The sequence below is a fragment of the Gobius niger genome, assembly GCF_951799975.1.
Source record: "Gobius niger genome assembly, chromosome: 21".
Lineage (NCBI taxonomy): Eukaryota > Metazoa > Chordata > Actinopteri > Gobiiformes > Gobiidae > Gobius > Gobius niger.
The window spans coordinates 21046640-21070020 of NC_136872.1; the positions used below are offsets into that span (position 1 = coordinate 21046640).

At 40.7% G+C, this 23381-nt stretch overlaps 1 protein-coding gene across 1 annotated transcript in view; it reads left to right on the top strand.

Moving 5' to 3' along the window:
• The first annotated feature begins 1135 nt into the window (after positions 1-1135).
• Positions 1136-23381, top strand: part of rnf150b (ring finger protein 150b) — a 30319-nt gene continuing 8073 nt past the window's right edge. Inside the window, exons 1-2 of the mRNA XM_079579947.1 lie at positions 1136-1696; positions 3298-3638. Of these exons, the coding sequence (XP_079436073.1) occupies positions 1578-1696; positions 3298-3638 (460 nt within the window). The 5' untranslated portion in view covers positions 1136-1577. The remainder of the gene's footprint in view (positions 1697-3297; positions 3639-23381) is intronic.

Here is a 23381-nt window from a genome sequence, read left to right on the forward strand (position 1 = left end):
ATTTTATAATTTTATTTCTTTAGTTTGTAAATAAATAATAACTTTATAAATACATGATGTTTTCTCTTGTTTTGTATTGAGAGTTTACATGTTGGTCTTTCATAAAGGCTGATGCACTATATCCTAAAGTGAAAAGTGACATTTTTGGTGAATACTATTATATATACTTTACATAACGTTCACAATATTTTATTCATTCTCTTCTACTAACGCTTCAAATATAAAGACCTTTTTTATATTTTTGTGGATTCCAGTGTTGTAGTTCTCGGAAATATGGAGATGTGGACAAACATTACAGTATCTAATTGCCCCGAAAAGCTCCTAAAAGCACTCATTTCAAACAAAATAGGCTTTACCCAAATCTAAAAGCAGCAGCTTTTGTGACTTCTTTGTTGTTTTTGGGTCACTTTGTTGTGGCCCTTTTCGTAGCTTTTTAACATCCATTTTTTGTTTCTTTTTTTTTCGTGTTTTTGTCACTTTTTTGTTGTTTTTTGGTCACTTTTTAGTTTTGTTATTGTTGCGTTTTTTTGGACACTTTTTTTCAATAAGCTTTTACATTTGGGTAATGCTGAACTGGAGAAAATGTGCTTTCAGGTGGGGGTTATGAGGGTAAATGAAGAAATAAATGAGTTGAAAAAATAAATGTATGAATTCTTAGCTGCAGTTGCTCTGCCTGGCCGCTAAGTGTCGCTGCTTGAAATGGATTCGTTCATTCACCGTTTCTGTAAAGCTCAAATGTGCACGGCGTAAACCGGAACAAGAAAAAATATATTTTCAAATTAAAATACAGCACGTATAGTTTCAGAGTTAAACGGCGATTTCCTATCACTAAGAGAAGACAAACCCTTTACGAAATTGTCATTGTGGTGTTTTATAAATTTACAGTACAAGTTAGTGAAAATTCCACTGTTACCATGGAGATCCGCCATCTTTGCAGCTGTTAGCATACATTTCCATTGACTAGCATTAGCTAAAACGGTGGTGTCCAAGTGTTTTAATGTGAACAATGACTCCAGTATTTTAACTTTTAAACTCTCCATTAGTTTATATTTCCGAACTTTAATGTTAAAAGTGATTCATTTTTAATTTATAGGTATTTTATTCGATGATGTGTAGCCGGAAGTAGTAGCCGCTAACTAAGCTAGCTTGATCACGGAGTGCACACAGGCCCAGTCAAAACAATGAACCTTTAAATATTCAGCAAACAACCAAGCGCTGAATGCGTCGAGTAGGAAATCGTTGCTGGGGTTATTGTTTCGCGCACGTTTTTATAAATCCATCGTGCATTGCGGATCCTATTTCGGTGCTAATCTGAGGCCCGACTGCTCCCGTGGGTGTTTATTATTTGTTTGAAATGGAGACGGCTGACGGTGGAGCAGCAGTGGGGAGCGGCTAAAAAAAAAATCCTCATCGCAGGGGGAAGACGGGAGCGTGTGCGGGGAGGCTTTCTGGATGCCCTTTTTGAATGCTTTGTGAGACGAAGATGGTGGAGTAGGTCCGGGGCCGCCGCACGAGAGAGCACAGCGGAGTGACAGAGCGCGACAGGCGGGCCGAGAGGGGGGCTCCAGTCCGCAGCCATGGCCCCTGGCTCGCTGGTGGCGGCCTGCCGGAGCCTGGCGCTCTCGACGTGGCTACTGTCTTTCTGCTTCGTCCACCTGCTGTGTCTGGATTTCACCGTGGCCGAACGAGAGGAATGGTACGGGAGATTGTGTCTGTTCTGGGGGGGGATTTTACGGCACGTCTAGACGCGTGAAATTGGCGTATCGCTGCACAAATCTTGAGTGTTACATGTCTGTGAATTGTTTGATTCAATATTCAGTGTTCACTTTTGAGCCCTTTGCGTAGAAAACCACTTTTCAAATATTCAGGGGTTGAGCGAAGTTCCCAAAGAAATTGTAGATTAAGTCACAATTTTCATAGAACCGATTTCGATTCAAGTATTGCAAAATTAAGCGGTTCAATATCTATATCGCAGGAAGCTACGATTTATTGCAAAAGGACAGAGATCTTCCATGTGGCTGAGATTTAGTTCATTTAATCGTACAGAAGTTCAGTTTTATTTCGGATTTTTCAAATTTTGTTACATTTTAGCCTTGTTTAGGCCCTGAATTTTCATTTTGCCGTAATTGTTCTGAAAACAAATCACTTTTTTCATTGGGACGTACTGGGTTGAAATGGTTTAGAAAGAGCATTATTGCAGCACTATTCAAGACTAGGACTGGGTACAGAAAAATTCATGTTGGTTCTTTAACAATATGTGATTTATGCTACGGATTCCTGAACAATACTTTTTTTGGTACCTATGAGAGCTGAACGATACGGACAAAATTTCATATCTAGATATTCATGCCAGATATCTCGATATCGATACGATACGATATAACTATGGGTTTGGTGAAAACCAAGCATTTCTCAGAAAACATAATAGAAAGAGAGCAGTTTTAGTGATGAAAATCTATATCATTCATGTCTTGCTTTTTTTGATGTGAATGTTCTGAATGTTCATATCTTTCAGCCCTAGTACCTATACTAAAATATTTGTCATCTAGAGCCATAAAGCAGAACAATAATGTTCCTTTATTCGTTTAAAGTTAAGTCTTTTAAACTTGTATCATTTATTTGAGCTGAAACAACCAAGTGACTTCCTTTAAAGCTGCTCTGGAACAATAGCATCAAACCTTGGGTCTGTCATGTCATGGTCATGGATGACCATTTTATCATCGCCCAGTCCTAATGTTATTTTAAAGAGCTAAAACTCAACTTTTTGCACTCAGTCAAGAGTGTATAAAGTTTGCAGGAAGAATTTCATACCAAAGATTGTGGCTATCAAGGCATTAGCAATCGCTCCTGATATGAGTGTCTGTGGAGGAGATAAACATGACATTCTTATTGGTTTCGTATTGATTTTCTTATTGAGGTAAAAGCTGGAATTTTCTATTGGACCCTGCACTGTTTCCCAATCGGGTTTTCATTTAGTTTTGGGCACAATAAAGTCAAGCAATTCTCTTCAGTTTTAGTTTAGTTTCACAGTAGACAAAGATTTCATGTAGATTTAGTCGACTAAAAACATATGGCAGTGAATTAAGATCATGGCTCTCGCATAAAGTTCAGATGTTTTTACTAGGCCTACTTTCTTTTCATTATTATTTAGCCTTTATTAGACGATATAAATACAGTATCTGGAGATTTTGGTCTGTTTGAGTCATCTATAACTACTTCTACCATAGTTTCAGTCTGCAACAATATTACTTCCTTCCAGAATTCTGACAAAATATTGAATAATTATTTCTCTTTTAGGTACACGGCCTTCGTAAACATCACCTACATGGACCCGGCGACGTCGGACTGGCGCACGGAGAAGACGGAGTGCGGGCGATACGGGGAGCACTCGCCCAAACGCGACGCCAAAGGAGTGGTGGTGCTGCCGGCCTCGGCGCAGCACGACCGGCTGGCCTGCGACCCCAACGGCAGGTTCGCGGTGCCGGTGCAGGCCGTGCCGTGGGTCGCGCTCATAGCGAGGGGAAACTGCACGTACAAGGACAAAATACGCCACGCGGCCGCACAGAACGCGTCGGCCGTGGTCATTTACAACGTGGGCTCTGCCAACGCCAACGACACCATCACCATGCCACATTCAGGTGAGTGAGCCAAGAGGCAATGTAGCAACGTACAGTCATCATCAGTGACAGCCGTACATGTTCATTCCAGGTCGATTTACTGGATTAGCTTCAGCTTTGGTCTGAATATTATTTTTATTGATCCAGTAAACCCTGTCATTGTTTGTAAACCAGGGAGGCTTAGTCGTAAGCAGTAGCTGTTATAGTTATTGGGTTTCACAGCAAGAAGGTCCTGGGTAGGGCTGTCATGATAATTACTACATCGACTTATCGTTCAATAAATAACAGATAAACCATATATTTAAAGGGATATTTCAGGATTTTTGACATAGGGCCTCATTTCCTAGTTATCCAGAGTGTTGCTGGTACCTGGAGATATTTTTTTTGTAATTCATGCAGTTCTTATGTTTGAAGAGTTTTGTGGCGCTAGGCTAGTGCAAGGCTAGCACGTTTCTATGGTATCAGCTAGCCTGCATTAAAAACAGTCTGACCCGCTCCACAGTGCACCTGAGGCAAATCACTTATAACACCAGACTAACCATATAAGTGTCGATTAAATAATTTAAACCATTTTGCATTTAAAATACCTTATATTTGACTTATATTCCAAAAATGATTCTATGGACACAGACATTTATATGGTTAGTCTGGCGTTTTAAGTGATTTGCCTCAGGTGCTCTGTGGAGCGGGTCAGACTGTTTTTAATGCAGGCTAGCTGATACCATAGAAATGCGCTAGCCTTGCACTAGCCTAGGGCCACGAAGCTCTTCAAACATAAGAACTGCATGAATTACAAAAGAAATATCTCCAGGTACCAGCAACACTCTGGATACCTAGGAAATGAGGCCCTATGTCAAAAATCCTGAAATATCCCTTTAAGGCTCGATATTTAGAGTTTATTACAGGGGTGTTCAAACTTGGCCCGCGGCAAATTCTAAAAATATATTTTAAGATAAGCCTTTTTAGAAATCAGCTTGAGATTTTCTGTTTCTTTGTTAACTTAAAGGCCCTATACCTGATTTTTTCATTGTTAGATGTATCAGATAAACTTTAAGTTATGTTGTTCCACCTGTTCTTGCTCTAAACCCGCGACATTTTGAAGCTGTAACTTTATTATGCAGCTTTCAAGTGAACTGGTCGGGCTCGTTTTGCCGAGATGGAACGTCCTTGTCCCCAGTTGATCCGTGCTCATGGGCTTTTTATGACGGAAACAGGGGATTTTGAGGTCAGATAATGAAAACGCCACTGGTTAGCGTTTAACTGAGCTAACCATTTAAATATGTGTTTGCATTTCGAAAGCTAAACATTGTTTACGCTTATAAAACAGCATGCAAGTGTTCTCTTAACTTGCACTAAAGTCAGTCCAATGACAACAACAGGTCACAGGAAACTCAAGAAAGTAGCAGTGTTCAACCAAAAAGCTCATATTAAACGATAAATGATTTCCGATATCCGGTGCTGAAGTTGGGAAGCTTGTTTTGAACGTGTATTAGTCGGCCATATTAAAGGGATATTTCAGGATTGTTGACATAGGGCCTCATTTCCTAGTTATCCAGAGTGTTGTTGATTTCTGGAGATATTTTTTTTTATAAATTCATGCAGTTCTTATATTTGAAGAGTTTCATGGTGCTAGGCTAGTGCAAGGCTAGTGCATTTCTATGGTATCAGCTAGCCTGCATTAAAAACAGTCTGACCCGCTCCACAGAGCACCTGAGGCAAATCACTTATAACACCAGACTAAACATATAAATGTCTGCGTCGACAGAATTATTTTTTACCATTTTGCATTTAAAAGAACTTATATTTGTGCAGCATCAGCTTTGTGGTTGTATAAGCTACGCGGCGGCGGAGTGATCTGCTAGAAAATAGTCCCTCAAAATGCGCTCATTCATGTGATGCAAGGTCAGTTATATTCCAAAAATGACTCTATCGACACAGACATTGGCGTTATAAGTGATTTGCCTCTGGTGCTCTGTGGAGCGGGTCAGACTGTTTTTAATGCAGGGTAGCTGATACCATAGACATGTGCTAGCCTAGCGCCACTAAGCTCTTCAAATATAAGGACTGCATAAATTACACAAAAAAAAAGATCTCCACTCTGGAAAACTAGGAAATGAGGCCCTATGTCAAAAATCCTGAAATATCCCTTTAAAGCAGTACTAAGTAACTCTTGCCCCTGGAGGCCATAAGCGCAACTGCAGGTGTCGTAGCAAGTTGTGATTTTTTTTAACTTATTAATTGTCTTGGAGAGTAAATACTACGCTGACAGAAAAGGCAAAGTGAGAGAGGGATATTGTACATCCAATTATATAACTCAAAGTTGACTGTAAATACTGTTTAAAGTGACGCTAGCCCGCAGTTTGCTTTACCCGTTAGCCTGTTAGCTTCTTCTTCGTGATTCTATTAGTGTGTATTGGTGACTCCGGCCCGGTGGCAGTTAAGGTGCAAACATGGTTTTCTGGCCGGAGACACCAGGGGGAGACGAAAGACCCTCCAATCATCCCATAAACACCTGTATTACCCCAGAGGGACTACGGAAAGGATTTATTAAGGTAAACAAGTTACTTAGTGCTGCTTTAAATTTTGGAACAGATTTCTTTTCATGTTTTGAGGAGCCGTGACAAGTGTTGTGGGCATTTGTTCTTTAATTGTGGCCAAGTCAGACCAAATTTCCGACTCTTTGACCAACTCATTACTTACTCTCAGACATAAACCGTGGCCGGCCTCAATAAATAGCTCCGTCTTCTCCTGGATCCGTTTGTTTTGTTGCTTCAAAGGCAAATGAAAACGCGTCTGACCCGGTGCTGTCCTTTTTACCCCGGTCTGCGTTGTGTTTGAACAAGAAACCCGTCTATTTGAACAGTAAACAGAGAACATTCAGTACATTGGGCGACACTGGGGAAGAGTGCACGGCGTGTCGTAAAGGTCTGGGATATTTGGCACACACGGGTCAGGTCAGAAATGCGGAAAGCTGTAAACACACTATCAGTTTTTGGGGAAGAGCCGCTGATTGCTGCAAACTGGACCCGTGAAATCTAGGTCTTGCTCATTGAACTTTTGAACTCTTGTGCGGTCCCTATCAGTTACCTATGGTGGCTTAATAAACAGTGACTTAACTATTACTAGACTAAAGTTACAAAGGTTCAGGGAGCATGAGACCACATTTTCACACATGGCTCGGTCAGCTCTCCGTCTGGAACTTTGCAAACAGCCGATCTAATCTCAAAGTTTCTTATCGATCCGATCACAGACCACGGTGACGCGACGGGAACCAAATTAGCCACAAGTTAAACATTTTCTTAAATGTGCTAAACACGAATGTGCCTGCATAATATAAGGCAAAAAAAGAAAGAAGAAGCTACAATATATCACATCCTCATCACTCAAGCCTTCATCTGACTGAGATCGACACATTTTTTTGCAAACTCAGCCAAAACGAGTTCAGTTTTAGTTTGTCCTGATGTGGTCTAGAACATATTGTGTGGAAGTGGTTCTGTGAAATGTCGCAATTAAGGCTGCACAACATTAAAGTAACTATGGTAACAATATTAATGCAATATATTTGCATCACTAAACCAAAACAAGACTTAAAAAGACTACAGCAGCACCACAACAAGACTATAAATATAATAATGCATTCTGCTGAGACTGCTGCCCCGGATAAAGCGGAAGAAAATGGATGGATGGATGGTTTTATATAGCGCTTTTCTGGACACTCAAAGACGCTTTACATTGCATTATTCATTCACTCCATACTTGGTGGTGGTAAGCTAGTATTGAAGCCACAGCTGCCCTGGGGTAGATTGACGGAAGTGAGGACACCAGTCTGCTCCATCAGCTCCTCCAACCATCACTCACTCACTCACTATACCCAGGCTTCTTGGTGTTCCCAAATGGTCTCCCATCCAAGTACCGACCGGGCCCTTCCTACTTAGCTTCCCAGTTCTGACGGGATGGGGCAGAGCAAAGGCGGGATTGCCAGACTAAAATTGAACTTAATTGGGAAATGTTTTACTAAAACTTTAAAGGCCCTATACCTGATTTTGTGATTGCAAACAATAAAAGGGGAAGCTACTAAATTTAAATGTTAGTTGTGTCCAAACTCATTTGTAAGTTTCCTAATATATTTGTAGCGTCCAAATTCTTTACAGGCACATTTCACAACTTGCAGGGTCACTTTTCAGGTTCACTTTTACAAAAATGCTCGAAAAATAGCCTGAAAGTTCATAAAATTGATACGAATGTTTTATAATTTGATGCGTGCTGTTTTCCCCAGAAACGTTTGAGTTTACAATATGCTGAAGGAAGACAAAATAATTTTAATTCCATTTCTAGAAGTAAAATCAGGTATAGCTCCTTTAACTAAAACGTTTACACATTTATAAATTCAGTGCATTTTTTTGGCCGAGTTTGCAAAAAAAGTCAGTCAGATGAAAACTTCAGTGATGTTGCGATTTATTGTGGCTTCTCGCGATACAGATGTTGCATCACGTAAAATCGCACTAAGATATTTTTTTTCTTTATCGATTTATTGCACAGTGATATCTCATTGCACGTTATATCGTTCAGCCCCACTGCGTAGATGTTGATTATCTAAGAGAATCTTCTTCTTGTTTCCATCTAAAGTTCTTCCGTTTACAAAAGTACATTGATTGAAGCAGCCGTTGTGCAGTCACGTTGAATTCTCCTACGTTTACAATCCGATTAATCTTGCCAATGACTCCTCGTATTTGTTCGTTTTTGTGGCAAAAATGACATTGATCGTTCACATTAGTCTCCGCTCTTCTAAAACTATGAACTTCCTTGTTTGCGAAATACGCCGTATGCCAGGCATCATATCCGGCTTTTCTCTGATTGGTTAATCCGCTCGTCAATCACGCCCCTTTGGCAATTTAAAGAAATCACCCCTGACCCCAGATACACATCTTTGTAAAGAAGAGGAACAGCTTGTATTCTGGCTCGACAGGCAATGATTGGCCACGTTCGAGTCCAGATCTGAACTCCATTGAGAATCTTTGGGATGTGCTGGAGAAGGCTTTCACTGTGGTCACTCTCTCCCATCATCAATACAAGATCTTGGTGAGAAGTGAATGCAACACTGGACCTTCTGACATTGCATTGAATGCGGTGTGTTGTATTTGTTATTAAAATGATTAGATTTGTCTTGCTACTCCCTGTATAAACCCAGGTCAGAGGTCGGCAAGTTTGTGTCACAAATCAAATGAAATCAAAATCAAATTCACTCTATTTATCCGTTAGGAACTTCATTTGCAGGAGAAGTGCCAGTACGGGCCTGATAAAAACAGTACATCCACAGACATTCAACAACATACAGCAATAATAAATACATAAAAAAAAAAAAAACCTTTTACACATTTATTTTCATCATTGCCAAAACACCGAGGGCCGATCCTCACCAGTGTCGCCTAAAGTTAAGAACCATTTCCTAGAAATGCCAAAGTTTTACATCAGTGGTTCTAAAGTTGTCCGGCTCCGAGACCCGCCATTACCTGAATGACAAGCTGCGACCCAAGTAAAACTGTCATTTGTCATATATCGTATCAAATATTGTATTTACCGCATGTTTTATTGAACAAGCCTTAGATTTGCTTTTAAGACTGAAATTATGATCAGAACAACCCAATAATGTTAATTTGAACAGACTCCAGTGTGTTTCCGTGTAGTTTCAGATGGAAAATATTGAAAAAAGTTCCCTATAGGCTCGCGACCCACCAGTTGAGAATCACTGTTTTACATTATACATGACCAAGTGGGATGTTCTGCAAGGACATTTAAAAATACACTATAAAAAGACACAATTTCTCACATTTTAGAGTACTTTAACAGGTATTTGATCCCTTATTTGCATAATAATATTTCTCAAAATCATCTTGGGGGCCAGAGGTTCTGTGCTGGAGGGCCGGATTTGGCCCCCGGGCCTGACGTTGCCCACCTCTGCCCTGGGCCCTAGTCTGTGCCTTGGTTCTTCAGCCGTCGCTTGAGCATTCACTGAAAAAGTTGTTTTGGAAATATTAGTAACAGCATGTCGTGTTGGTGAACAGTTTTCCATGGACGAACGACAGGCTGCGCAGACGCCCCGGTGGGATCGTTCTGGTCGGCCTGGGTTTAGCCGGAGCCGGTCCTTTGGGAGGTGGGCGTGTCGTGTCCTTGTTGTGATGTGAGGGCTGTTATCTGCTCTGATTAACTGCGGCGTTACGTAACACAGATCCAGAGAGAGAGAGTTTAATCTGCCACAGCCGCACAGTGAAGCAACAGCTGCCCGCGACCAGATGGAGAGTGCAACAAAGGGACACAAGGGGCAGTTTGCCGATGGATTGACAAAGGCGCTGTAATTACGAGGACAATAGCCGTCTGACATGTCCTAAAGGGGATGTTGGGATGAAGCAATTTCAAACTGAATAGAGGAAGACTCATTTCTCGGGACTTGTGACTCGATTTGGGCTTATGAATGTCATTACTCGGGACTTGGCTTGATGCCGTCGTGATGTCCCTTGGCTTTACTCCTCTCTCTGATTTAATAAACGAGCTGGTTTGAGCAGTAATTCAAAGCCTTAGGTGTTCACAGGGAGGTCTTTTGTACGAGCGAGATAATAAGGCTGCTCAGGAAGTCGCAAAATAATCGTTGTTGCAATATTAGCTGATGGAAGATGCCACGGCATGTCGCAAAATCACTGAAACACAGTCTAAACAAACGCAACAATAAAAAAAGTTGAGTTCTAGCCCTGATTTTTCGAAATTGGTTAACCTCTTAACTCCCGCCTGAACCGAGAGGATCTTTTTTCTCACGTCGTCAGATTTTTTTTCCATCATTATTTTGTTGGGTATTCAACTCATTTTTGTAACTTTTTTGTCCTTTTTTTGTCATTTTTTCGTCAATTTTTTATCACATTTTTTGTCAAATTTTAGTATTTTTTTAAATAATTTTCTTGTCACATTTTTGTCATTTATTCGTCAATTTTTTATCACATTTTTGTCCTTTTTTTAAATCATATTTTGTCACATTTTTGTAATTTTTTTGTAGTTTTTTGTCATATTTTTGTCATTTATTCGTCCATTTTTTATACATTTTTTGTCATTTTTTATCATTTTTTTGTCATTTTTTTAATCACAATTTTGTAATTTTTTTTGTCACATTTTTTGTCATTTTTTTGCCACTTTTTCATAAATTTTTCGTCACTTATTTGTCAATGTTTTCTCACTTTTTTGTCACATTTCCATCATTGTTTTCGTCTCAGTTTTATTGCCATTTTCACAGCTTTTTTCCAGACTGAGGTAAAGCCAAACTGGAGAAAATGTGCTCGGTTCAGGTGGGAGGTAAGGGGTTAAATGTTACCCTTGATTTAGTGTTTTTAAAGTCGTTTGTTGACAGTTCAGTGATCCGGGGCCGCTCCGGCTTGAATCATTCAGGAAAAGCACTCACTGTTGGAGCAGCATTTTCTGCTGACTGGATAAAGAACACGACAAATCCATTAAATATTTAGTTTTATGTGTGTTTGCATTATGTGCTGTTCCGTTTGAGTTTGTAAACTCACAAATACAGTGAGATAAAACCTTAAGAAACAACACAAATAGTATGAATAAATAAATAGCAACAAAGCCGTTTAAAAGCCCTACTAGCAAAGGATGTTGCAAAGTTTTACCAGTCGGTTAACGATACTTGGGTTACGATACAGATGGCTGAATGACTTTTTTTAAACATTAAAGTTAATTTACAACCAAGTCACTTCCTTTAAAGGGATATTTCAGGGTGTTTGACATAGGGCCTGATTTGTTGTTGATTTCTGGAGATTTTTTTTTTCATATTCATGCAGTCCTTATATTTAAAGAGTTTTGTGATGCTAGGCTAGTGCTAGGCTAGTGCATGTCTATGGTAACTAGTAGCCTGCATTAAAAACCTCTTCAAAATCATGGGGTCGTCCTCCAAACGTTGCCATATCTGATTTGTAGAAAGCTCCTTTGTGAATCCCACGTGTAGTAATGCCGGCCGCAGGTAAACAAACTCCTGTAGATCCGGTAACCGAGCAGATCACTCCGCCGCGGCGTAGCTACAACCAGGAAGCTGCTCAAATATAAGTTATTTTAAATGCAAAATGGTTATATTTCATAAAAAATTCAGTCGACACAGACGTTTATATGGGTAGTCTGGTGCTATAAGTGATTTGCCTCAGGTGCACTGTGGTCAGACTGTTTTTAACACAGGCTACTAGTTACCATAGACATGCACTAGCCTAGCATTAGCCTAGCGCCACTAAACTCTTCAAATATAAGGCACATTTTAGAATTCTTGTATATTAATGAGGGCCTGACTTTGATTGACAGGCTGTTGGCTTCAGAGCTAAGGGTGTGGTTGTGTGCGGGGGCTGAGTCTACAATGATCCCGCTCTTTTGCCGTTTTTAGGAACATGCTCGAGGAGGTAGGAGGAGTCTGTAAATCCAGCGTGGACTCTCTCCCTCTCTTTGACTTATTCCCTCTGTTTTTAGACGATAATGACACAACTCGGTGCTGTTTAAGACCCACAGTCCAGGTCTGAACTCGCGATAACCTCATTCCCAGCAAAACACACGCAGCATTGATCCCTTTCTATAAATAAACGCTGGGAATCGACAAAATCACGCTTTGCTCTTTAGAACGCGAGCGCACTCTTTTACAACTCTCCTGTGTGAGCCGAGCTGGTCTCTTCTTCTGTCTGGGGCCCTCTAAGTGAAGTTTATGGGGAAGGCGTCACAGTTCAAAGCTTTATGTATCGTTCATCGATTCTTCACACTCTCATGAGCCGCCATGTTTGTTTTGGTGACGATGATGGTTGTTTCTCTAGAAGAAGAAGACATACAGTTATTATTAAATACTGTACTGGAGGCGACTTCTGTTTATAACTGTAGCCGTTTTAGCGTGCAAGCTAAAGGCTAACGTTAATTTAGCGCTAACAAATGTTCAAGTACGTTAAGTGTGATATCACACGCGATGATAAGCTACTTCCGAGTCCATAGATAAGCAGCAAAAAACACAACTTTATCTGAATCTCCTGCTGAAACAACAACAGATAAAAAGCCACAAACTGTTCCACACTGAACTAGAATAATATATGCCACCATTTCTCCAGGCAAAATGAAGTTTTAAAATAAGCCTTTATTATGTTTGGAAAAAATAATTTCATATTTAATGCCAGAAAAGCATCACTATTGAAAATCCATGTGATATTTCTGTGTGATCAGATGTTTAGAAAGAGCCTTGTAGTCGGCTCTACAGCAGGTTTAAATCCCAGTAGAGTGAATAGAGCTGAAGCTTCATTGGACCTGGAAGTGGAGCGATGACATCATCACTTAAGGGACTATATGGTGTTTAAAAATGTTAAAATTAAGTATTTTCCTCCCCCTTCATGTTCCAGCCATGTCCTAATAGAAGGAGCTCAGACCTGTTCACCACAACTGCCTCTAAAATCCTGCACTGTCACTCAAAAAGGTGTTGCTTCGGGTCCTGCTTAATATAGAAGGTGCAGTTACACGTATGACCTGAGGTGGCAGCAGTGAGTATAAAATGGCCAACTTGCATCTAGTCCCTTTAAACTCAAAACTCTTACCCCCCGTCTGAACCGAGCGCATTGTCTCTAGTTCGGTTTTAACCTAATCTTAAAGCTTCTCGACTGCAGAGCAACAGTGGAATCAATGCTTCATTTGAAAGCTAGGGCTTACAAAAGTGATCATAACTTTTTTGTCATGTTGTCGCCGTCATGTTTTTTGTCGATTTGTCTTTGCTTAGTTAAGTTTTCTACTCATTAAAATGTGGACAGGAAGTGGTCTTTACCCAACACTGGCCAACAGGAAGTTAGCCAAAAAAACACCACAAGCACAAAACCAACTGTGTGTTTTTAGCCGCCAGGAGAAGTGAGAAGTGCAGAACTTTGGTTAAATTGCGTAGTTTGTGCAGAGGAGTGAGAAGTTCTGCTTTGCAAATGTAAGACCTTCCACTCACAGCGACGCTCACAGCAGCGTGGCCTCAAAGGACTCGGCAGGAGCTGCTCATGGTGGAGCTTTGGGAGTTTGCGACGTCATAAATCTTGCGTAAGTGTGTGGAGAGAACCTGGGGCTACGAGACCTGTCTTTTCAAAGCGTTCAATCAGTTTGAATGTGTGAAGAATTTGGGCTGAGCGGATGAGACGGCGCCCAAAAATAAATGAATATTGATTGGCGGCTCCTTGTCGCTAATGAGACAAAACTCCCCATGAGACCAGGTTTAGTCCGGACCGTAGGACTGGGTCAGTCGGCTGGTGAGGTGGAAAATAAGTGCGATAAATAAAAAGGATGAGATAAAATGAAGAGCAGTTTCTTTCTTTTTTCCAGTCATTTACTTTAGGCCAGGGCCGATTTTCATCTTCGCCAAAACACCAGGGAGCGAACCTCCCCATTGTGGCCGAAAGAAAATAACTTTTTTCTGCAAATGCCAATGTTATACATCCCAACATAATGCCCACACAAGTTTTTTTTGATCAAGACTGAAATTATGATCATAACAACCCAATAACAAACATTTTAACAAACTGTGTTAGTGTTCCCATGCAGTTTCAGATGGAAAATATTGAACAAAAGTTCCCTTTAGACTCACGACCCACTGAAAATGGTTCCGCAACCCACTTTTTGGACTAGAATTCCCGTTTTACATTATATAAAATGACCCAGTGGGATGTTCTGCCAGGACATTTTTAAAATACTGACACTATATCTCACACTGTTAGGGTACTTTAACAGGTATTTGCCCTGTTATTTGCATAATGATATTTCTCAAAATCATCTTGGGGGGGCCAGTGGTTCTGTGCTGGAGGGCCGGATTTGGCCCCCGGGCCTGACGTTGCCTACCCCTGCTTTAGACAGTGGCACACACAATAATCCAACATGCAAATACGGAGATCACCTCTGCCTCAAAGGGAGTGGCAAGAAGAGCTTACAGTCCAGCAAGCACAGGGAGAAGGCAGCAGTCATGCAGAGAGAGCCCCCCCCCTCTGTCTTATAGTTTGCAACACAAAGGGAGGCATGTAGGTGTGACCTGGAGGGCAGGACAGAAGATTCTCCCGGCCCTGAGGTGCAAATGAAGATCGTCTGATACAGAACATGCATTTCAATAGACTGGCCTGAAGCCGCTTCAGTATCATGTAAATCAGCAGTTCCCAACGGGGGTACAGGGACTCCTGGGGGGTCTTAAGCACTTTGCAGGGGGTACTTGGAGCTGCCCAGATAAAACATTAAGAAAAAGAGTAGAATTTCAATATTGCTTTAAAAGAAAAGCTTGTTTTAATGATATTTTTTCAGTAAACGCTTTGAAGTTTAGAGTATTTTAGCTACATTTTGAACATAACACTCGACTAAACACTGATAAAGTCGTATTTTAAGTTGTTGGGCTGGGATAAAATATCAGATCAGATTTGGATTGCAACATTTTGTGCCAGTATCACAATTTTATCATGACTCTTTTGTTTCCCAGTAACGGCACTTTGTTACATTTTGTGTTAATGCATTTTATCTTAACACTTCAATAAATGTCAGATGGACTTTGGTTTCTAAACTTTGGACACACGACTATTTTCTTATTCACATAGTACTTCTTGTAATAACTTATTGAATCGTGATACGTATCGGATCGTGACAAAAGGGGATCATTTGCCATGGCTTAGGTTTACTTTCGAAAGCCATATTTATCCACAGAGTGTTTAACATACGAATGATGAAACTGTACGTTTACGTTTCAGATCAGACGTGTGAAGTCTGATCCGACTGGACTTACGATCCGTCTCCGATCCGTTTCTGAAGTAAAACCTGTGAAACCGGTCGTGTCCCAATCTACATGACAGAATGTCCTTGGGAGCAGCAGGGGAGCGACTCAGGGGGGCGATGCTGCTCCAATCTGACCACAATCTGCCCCGGCAGGTCGCCAATCCGCTCAGACACATGTCACAGAAAAGTTAGATTTAGCAATGGCGGAATATCTAATTTAACAAATGCAAAAACTCATACAAAGTTCATGACATTCGATTTAAATATTTAGTTTACGCTGGTGTGAAGCCAGTCTAAAGTGGAGTTTGAGTGGGCGAAACTGACAAAAATGTATCTCTTTATTTTGGGCCCTTTCTCAATAAGGATGATGAAGCAATATTGTTGCAAATCATCAGAAATATGTAAAAAAAGAGCTGGCAAATGTAATTTAGATTGCTGTTTCGAGTTTCTTTGTATACTTTATTGTCCCGATAGGGATATTTGTCCTCTGCATTTAACCCATCCTGCGATGCCGCTGGAGCAGTGGTCGCAGTGCCGCGCCCGGGGACCCATCTCCATGATGCGGAGCAGGGCTGAACGATATGGACAAAATTTCATTTCCCGATATTCATGCCAGATATCTCGATATGATACGATATTGCTATGGGTTAGGTGAAAACCAAGCATTTTTCAGAAAAATAAAAACATAACAATAAAGAGTGCAGTTTTATTGATGAAAATCTACATCGTTCATATCTCACTTTTTTCTATTTTAATGTTTTGAATGTTTATATCTCGATATCAATACGACAACGATATAACTTTCAGCCCTAGTGTGCAGCCAGGGTGGTGGTCCGATTCACCTATTATACATGTTTTAGTGGTAGGGGAAATGGAGTACCCGGAGGAAAACCTACACAGACAGGGGGAGAAATGCAAACTCCACACAGAAAGGCCCCGTCCAGGTGGGAATCAAACCCGGGACCTTCTAGCTGTGAAGCGGAGGCGCTAACCGCTGTGCCACCGTGCCGCCCATTTGAGTAAACTATAAAAGTGGAGTAAAACACTACCTTTCTTCTGAGAGAATATGAGTCAATATTGTGTTGTTAGCAGCAGTATTCGCAGCTTGTCTAAGAGACCAGAGCACTGGACTAATATGATTGTACTTGATATTCTGAATTTGCATTTCTCCCAAACAACCATTTTGATGTTATCTTGAGTCCTATAGTCAGGGCTAAGTTAAACCACAACTAAAGGCATTACTCACAAGAATAATCAAAAACCAGACCAGAGCTAAACCAGGACTGAATTAAAAGCCCATTAAAGGCTGAGGCTTTGAACTTGTTGCTGACTCGGTCCTGCCGCGGTGAGTCTCGCTGGGAGCTTCCTGTAACTAACGAGGGTCCTGTCGGTTCGAACGCCGCTGCGACGTGTGCGAACAGGAGGGAATCATTAAGTGGAGTCTTGTTCTGACACACAGCACAACGCCTGCAGCACAGACACGGGTTTACTATTCTGTGCGCCGACACGGACATGTTACTCACACACGAGGGTGTGAAAATGTAGGCTAGAGCTGAGGTTTCTTGACTAGTGGAAGTTTAGGGATGATCAAATCGAGTGGGCGCTATTGACAAAAATTAATGTCCATAATATTTTTGGGACTTTCTTGATAACGATGATGAAGCGATATTTATTTATTTATTTTGATATTTTTGTTTTTTGCAATTCATTTTTTCCCTGATTTGTTTTCCCCAATTGTTTTTTGTTTTAACTTTATTTATTTTTTTACATTTTTCCCAATTCCCAATTTTTTTTTAAACAATTTTAAAAAACTTTTTTCCCTATTTTCCAAATTTTTTCCCATTTTTTCCCCCCAGTTCACCCCACTTTTTGTCTGCAACACCCCCCCCCCCATTTCTCCCAATTTTTTTTTTCATATTTCCTCCAATTTTGTCAAAACATGACATTTTTTTCAACATAGCGATGAAGCGATATTTTTTCCCTCATTATTTTATTTTATTTTATTTTTATTTTTTTTACAGTTTTTCATTTTTTTCCCGATTTGTTTTTCCCAATTAGTTATTATTATTATTTTTTACATTTTTCCCAATTCCCCCCTCACTTCCCCCCCCCAAATTCTCCAGTTTTCCCAATTTCTTTTTTTTATTTATTTTTTTACAATTTTTAAGACTTTTCTTTCCCTATTTTCACAATTTTTCCCCCACTTTTCCCCCAGTTCTCCCATTTTTTCTACATTTCCAAAAAAACAAAAAACATTTCTTCACTCTTTCCACACATTTTCGATTACCTCCCCATTTTGTTTCCCGTCACTGTTTTCCCCAACAGCAATTTCGATATTATCTTGTGTGGACATTGCCCACCTCTAGTGGACAAGTTCTGAATTTGGTCTAAATCAGGCTAAACCAGTACTTGTTATAATTACAGCTTTGTCACATAAAGCCCTGAGTTTCCACTCTTTTCGACAGCATCTTGTCGAAAAACCGGCGCTTGGTTTGTCATTAGCCTCAAGGGGAGTTTCCGAGTCAGTCAATAGTCACAAGGGGCAACCAGAGATAAACGCAAGTCCAAATTAATCACGTATCGCCAAAAAGAATGCGTCTGAACTGGAAACGCCGCGATCAATTGATAAAAGCTTGTCATCTGTGGTTGTGAATTTCACCGTAGGGCAGCGGGGTTTTGATTGAATTATCAAGAAGAAACACATGATTTGAGTACAGGAATCGTAGAAGTTCTTTTGCTTATTGTTTTTATAATGACGGCAAATGTTTTTTAGAATATGGCAGATGATTTTCGCGGGGTCAAGTTAACTGTGCCTAATAAACCCCTTAAGTGTCATTCACCTTAAAAAGAAGGAGATCGGGCGGCCATTTTTACTGCATAAGTTTGTCAAATACAAAAATTAAGTTTTGACCGAAATTGCTCACAATCTTTTTCTCAAAACTTCCTCGTAGTGTCCAATCTTCCATCATTCTCCTGTTTCAATTCTTCCTGTTGCACAATATATCGCAAAAAATATCGTGATGCGATATCCGTATCGCAAGAAGCCACGATATATCACACAATCACGATAGTCTGCCTGACTGAGCTTTTAAAATTGCCTGGAATTCCCTCATTCATTTCCATTTTGGCCTTGTTTAGTGTTATTGAAGTCTTGTTTTGACAATTTGCAATTCTTGTTTGAATTGAGTGGAGCACATCGTGTTCAAACGGTTTAGTAAAATATCGTTGTCGCGATATTCGACACCCATATCGAATATCGCTAGTTTTTTTCCAGCATCATGCACCCCTAGTTTGCGCCATTAAAGAAAATACCGTATTTGGGCAATAAAATGGAATTATAAGTCGGCCTAGCAAATGTTCGATATGTTAAGGCAGGAAAATATCGCGATAAACGATATTATCGCCTCTGAAGATACATGATACAATGAACTTGAAAGCATGAAAATGACAGTAAACCTTTGTTGATCATTTTTATTTGGGCTCTAAAATGGAATTATAAGTCGGCCTAGCAAAGTTTCGATATATTGAAGCAGGAAAATATCGCAATAAACGATATTATCGCCTCTGAAGATACATGATACAATGAACTCGAAAGCATGAAAATGACAGTAAGCCTTTGTTGATCAATCAATGTTGTTATTTTGAAAGAAATGTTTGAACTTCTGGACCATAAATGTAGTATTTTCAATGAATTTATGGCATAAAACTCCTTCAACTGCACATTATTTATCCATTTAAGCCACAGAGCGTCCAGTCCTGTCCGAAGTCCTGTCCGACGTCCTGTGTGTCCGTGGTGTTTGGAGCTCCCCGCTGCACGGTGTCCTTGTCCAGCCTCTCGCGCGTTAGCAGCTGCGGACCCTGACCCTCGACCTCGGACCCCTCGCCTGTTTCTATTTGTTCTCACTTACTTTGGCTCGGGTTCCTTCGCGCCACGTGGGGGCTGTGGATATCTGGACGAGCTCAGACTGGAAATAGCGTAGTCGTTTTTTAAAGGGACTGGGGAAATGTGGAACACGAGAGTCCCGTGCATTTGAGAGGTCGAAAATTCACAGGTTTTAAAGTTAATATGGAGATGTTTGGTTCTTTACAAAGGTCATGTTGTACTGGGCAGGTATTTTGAAGTTCGATATAATGAGGCAGGAAATTATCGCGATAAACGATACTATTCACCCTAAAGATACTTTCAACTAAGCTTAAAAATGACAGTGAAAGTGTTTAATCTCATCCTCCAATACCACACAAGCTGCAATACATATGAAATATAATGTAACACAATTTATTCAATTAAAAAATCAAGAAAATATAGGAAAAAATGGGAATACAGACGACAAATTCAGAGCCCAAAAAGTCTCTGAATACAAGGACACAAGAACTTAAGCTCCAACAAGGACTGGACGTTCTTCCACAGTCTTGGCCTCGTCTGCAGAGGGACTCGTCCATGGGAGTGGATCTCTCCTTCTGTGGTTTTCCCCGAGGTTTCTCTTTCCTCCCTCTGGGTTTTTGGGTTTTTCCTTGAGGAGAGTCTTAAGCACAGGAGACGTCAACACCTGCTGCTGACGCTTATTTGGATTGGATTTGCATTTGCTTGAACATTTTATTGTCTTCATTTGATTGTCTTTGTGCAGCCCTGAGTGGCAACTTCTGTGATATTGGGCTGTAATAAATGATTGATTAATTGATTGATTGATTGAAGTACCTAGGGACTGTTATTGACAAGGACTTGCACTTTGAAGCTGATGCTGTCTGCAAAAAGATGCAACAAAGACTCCAGCGTTTTATGGAGTCAGTTTGAACATTTTGCTTTGTCTTGGTTTGATGCTCTTTCTGTGACCAAGAGTCTCAGCTGCGAAAGTGTCGTACGTGAAGCCCGACATAATGGAGTGTCCGGACCCTCCGCTTTTTAACGAGTTTAATAGTGTTGTTCTGAAACCAGTTGTTCCATCCAATCTGATACGGATGCTTGGGTTCAGAGTCGCCGATACCATCCATGCATCCATCCATCCATCCATCTTCAATCCATCCATCCATCCATCCATCTTCACTCCATCCATCCATCCATCCATCCATCCATCCATCCATCCATCCATCCATCCTCTTCCACTTCCACTTTTCTTCCACTTCCACTTTTCTTCCACTTCCACTTTTCTTCCACTTCCACTTCCACTTTTCTTCCACTTCCACTTTTCTTCCACTTCCACTTTTCTTCCACTTCCACTTTTCTTCCACTTCCACTTTTCTTCCACTTCCACTTTTCTTCCACTTTTCTTCCACTTTTCTTCCACTTTTCTTCCACTTTTCTTCCACTTTTCTTCCACTTTTCCGTTGCCGGGTCGTGAAATCACATTGCACCAGCCCCTATGGCTCCTCCTGCAGGTGGTGGGTCCACAGAAGGACGGCCTCATGTTTCTAACCGGGCCTGTTGGTCTCTCATAAAAGGAGCTTCTGAACCGCTCTTTGTCTGACCCGTCACCTATAGGACCTGTTTGCCTTGGGAGACCCTACCAGGGACAGGAAGCCCCCGACAACAGAGCTAGCCAGCGGTGGTAGCTAAACAGTATTCTAAACCTGATTCTATACATCAGAAGACTATGTAAACTTGTTTCCTATGTTTGATTATGGTTTTGTATATCTTAATTGTACCATAGTGAGCTGGTCTCGGAGAACAAACCGGGATGTAAAAGAACGGCAGTTGTAAAGTTTGCAAATACGTTTAAACTTTAAAGGGTTCGGCATAAATAAGCATGGTTTGCTTCAGCCTACTCCCTTTTGGGCATTATTGTGCTTCTTTCCTTTTTTTGTAGCAACCTGGAATTGCACAAATAAAAACTAAACAACAGAGCTCCAGGATCATTCAGGCGCTCAAACCCCTTCACCAGGTTAAGGTGGCGGTTCCAGGAGTGGTAGTCGCCGATACCACAGTAGGGAATAAAAATAACCTCGAAGCCTGAAAAAATAGGTCAAAACGTAGCACATGGCTCATTATGCAGACTAAACAAAGTCTGTGCACTGTGTGTGTGCGGCTTCATTCTCTACAAAAAAACAAAAAGATACAACAAATGTGATCATTAGGGCTTTTATGGTCTGCATAGTCTAAAAGCACAATTTCGTGTTGGATTAGTTTGGGTTTAGGCGCTTATTGAAACCAGGAAAATCTATTGTATCGGCATAAAAGCCAGTAATGTCTTATATATACAGAACACAATATACGACAGCATAAAGGCGGTGGTTTTACAGTCAATCAATAATTGTGTGTAAGGCGACGAGTCAATGACTTAACAAAGCCAGGTGTAGCAGCCTGTCAAATCTCTCTGGAACAAAAGCTTGTTATCCGTGTGTGTGGCATTGATCTGATATTTACCGTGTGACGCCACAGCCTCTGGACGTTCCCCGCGGCCGCAGACGTCTGGGGGCCTCGTCACTCCCAGGCCCCGGGTCTGAGTTAATGACCGGCCGCTCAGACCAGCCCTGACCTGACCGGGGCTGAAGCCAGAGTCAGACCGGGATTACGTCAGACTCTCGTGTTCATTTTACCCGAACACGATTGATTCTCGGCGCCGGGGAAATGTCAGACTGGGCAGCGCTGACGACAGTACGGGCTGCGGCGTTGTTACGACTTTAATTAACGCCAAATGTCAATGAGTTTAACGAGCAGGTGCTGCGCCTTTTCATAGTAACGTCAGCTTTACCACTGGCTTACGCTTAGGTGGTTAGAAAATGCAGAAATATCCAGCAGTTTCACTTCATTTTTAAGGTCTCCCCCTCATGTGCTAAAAATAGATTGAGCCCGTGTGGCTGTAGTGAAGCTGATGGCAGCCTCGTACATGAAATATAATGGATTCACTTGGGCTGAAACGACTAATCCATCATTAAAATACTATACTTGAACTATTTTAGTTATCAATCATTCTTTTCTGGTAAACACAGACTCAAATAGAGCAAAAATTACATTAAATTTTGCATTTTTGATGAAAAACGACCATATTTTTTTAGATTTAGGGTAAGTAGTGTTTTTTCCATTGCAAGATGACTTAAAGGGACTATATGGAGTTTAAAAAAGTTTCCTCCCCCTACATGTTCCAGCCATGTCCTAGTGTGTAAAATGAGCTCAGACCTGTTCACAACAACTGCCTCTAAAATCCTGCACTCAAAAAGGTGTTATTTCGGGTCCGAAGTGCCGTCATGCACGAGCGTAATATAGAAAGTGCAGTTACACGTAGGACCTGAGGTGGCGGTAGTGAGCATAAAATGGCCAACTTGTATCTAGCCCCTTTAAGACTTTATTGATCTCACAATGGGGAAATTCACTTGGTCCATCAGCTCTCAAGAAACACTCAAAAATAGACTTATATACAATGAATAGAAAGCTTTAAAGAGCAAAAGTATACATATTAAACGAGAAAAATTAAAACAGAAAAAAAAAGGTAGGAATTCCAAATAAAACATAAATCTGTAAAATTCAATCAGAAAGCAGATTTGGCAGTAAGAGCCTCCTACAGACATTCACATTTACTCCATCAGCATGTCCTCAAGCGGCGCCACTTTAGCTTTAAAGGGACTATGCGGAGTTTAAAAATGTTTAAACTAAGTATTGTTCCAGCTAATGTGTAGAATGAGCTCAGACCTGTTCACCACAACTGCCTCAAAAATCCTGCACTGTCACAAGTTGTTAATTTGGGTCCGAAGTGCCGTCAAGCTTAGAGGAGTAAACATCCTTAAACGCTTTCAAAAAAATGTTCAAATCTGATGTAATTAGTAGTTATAAGGCACTAGCGCAAACTCGCATATAAACTCTCCTGTGTACATTATATTTGTCTTTACATTACATTATTGATTGATATGTGACTTGTGCAAATTCATTTTGTAACTAATTGATACAGAAACATAATCATTTGTCCTCATCTTGCAGATGGTAAAACTGCTGTAGACTCTAAGTTGCTATAAGTTGCAATAGGGTTTGGCGTTAGATAAGTGTTTCACTTC